The 1,728-nt window shown below is 33.5% G+C and overlaps 1 protein-coding gene across 1 annotated transcript; it reads left to right on the top strand.

The window, feature by feature from the left end:
- Positions 1-1,165, top strand: LOC121735495. The gene is made up of 3 exons (XM_042126341.1): positions 1-712; positions 767-774; positions 1,072-1,165. The coding sequence occupies exons 1-2, from the start codon at positions 1-3 to the stop codon at positions 769-771; spliced, it is 717 nt and encodes a 238-aa protein (XP_041982275.1). The 3' UTR covers positions 772-774; positions 1,072-1,165.
- Positions 1,166-1,728: the final 563 nt, after the last annotated feature.

Genomic DNA, 1,728 nt, shown 5'->3' with positions numbered 1-1,728 from the left:
ATGGAGTCAATTAAGCAGTCAATCATGGATATGACCGAAATGTTTAACTCAAGAATGACAGATTTCCAGAAGGACCTTGAAAGTTCTGCACCACACTCAGAAAGCCCCACATCTAAGTTGTCATCGGACTTCAATATTTTCAAGGAGTTTGTACTTCAGGCGCTGAAGAGCTTGCAAGCCCAGGTAGAATTGTTGACAGATTCTTTGGATCAAATGGAGACAGCACGCAGAAAGAAGATGTTGCTCCTTCATGGCATCCCAGAAGACAAGGAGAATCTTCAGCAAAAAATTGTGAATCTTTTTGTGAACAAACTTCAAGTCACAGGTATAGATGTTTCCTCCATTAGCTTTTGTTACAGGCTGGGCCGTCCTAAGGAGGCAAAGTGTAGGCCCATTTTGGTTAAATTCAAGGAGTTCAGCCACCGTAGTAAAGTATGGGATTCAAAAACCAAGCTCAAACAGACTGGCATTACTTTAACCGAATACCTAACCAAGAAAAGGCACAACTTATTCATGGCAGCTCGGCAACGTTGTGGTTTGACCAAATCATGGACACGGGATGGCAGTATTTTTGTAATAGGTCCGGATGGGTCACGGCACTGCATACACAATTTTTCTGAGCTTGATAAGCTGCCAGGTATGACTGGTAATGCATCAGATGTGTCTAGTGAAGTTGCTCCATTGGGAAGTGTGCCTAAGTTTAAACAACCACCTGCAACAAGGACAAGGAAGAATATTAAAGGAAAATAAGTTAGTACTTACCATATTTAATAAGTATTCATACTACTCTGCTTATAGTATTTGCTTAAATATTTAATTAGTATTCATTTGCTATTGCTGATTACTGATTCATGCTACACTGCTTAAAATATTTGCTTTCAATCATATCAAAGCTTTCAATAATATAACTTTTAGCAGGTATATTTCATACAAATTTTAAATGTTAGAAAACATATAATACATTAGGATCGGTGCTATATTTTGTAATGAAATATACTTGCTTTTTCGCAGATTTCATGATTATAATATTATGATCATTATGTATTTGGCAATGTTTATACCTACTGTTATTAGTGCATGCTAAGTTGCATACTTATTCATTTCCTCTCCTGCATCTCATCTATGCTTTTTAATGCGGGTAGTATAGAGTATTTCACTGTGCTTTAATTTCTTTTTATCTGTAAATATTTAATAAGGTATTTGCTAAATATTTGTTTGGCGTAGAGATTATTTTTAGGTCAGACAAAATTGAACTTTGAAGGTTGTTAGCTTGACAGGTGACAGCTCCGTTGAAATATCAGTGACCACAGATAACATCAAATGAACTGTCAAGCTATGACAAGTGATGTGTTATAAGAAAGAAGAAGATTTCAATTTTGCATGTTTGGATTGATTAAAATATGTTTAGTTATTGTTTAGTATAAATTGTTATAGAAAGACATTTGAAGATTTATTACGTAGACTAGTTTACAAATAAAGTTAAGCATTATATTTAATGGAAATAGTGTAAAATGTAAACAACATTTGCTTCATCATTGGGGTGGGCCCTTGGTAGCTTTGCACCTAACCAGAAACGTATTTAGAGTTTATTTTAGTGTTATTGTATACTTTTTTTTTTTTTTTTTATATTATTATTTAGTATTGTATTATATTTATTTTATTATTATTTATGGATTTAAATTCAAGTAGTGAAAGTATTGATTTTACATCATGTTCCTCATCAAATTG

Source organism: Aricia agestis, chromosome 17, assembly GCF_905147365.1.
Source record: "Aricia agestis chromosome 17, ilAriAges1.1, whole genome shotgun sequence".
Classification (NCBI taxonomy): domain Eukaryota; kingdom Metazoa; phylum Arthropoda; class Insecta; order Lepidoptera; family Lycaenidae; genus Aricia; species Aricia agestis.
Note: the sequence above shows the minus strand (reverse complement) of the source record. Positions and strands in the feature narration are given on the sequence as shown.

Excerpts from the sequence above, each read along its gene's own strand:
- LOC121735495 (XM_042126341.1), top strand. The coding sequence starts at position 1 with ATGGAGTCAATTAAGCAGTCAATCATGGATATGACCGAAATGTTTAAC.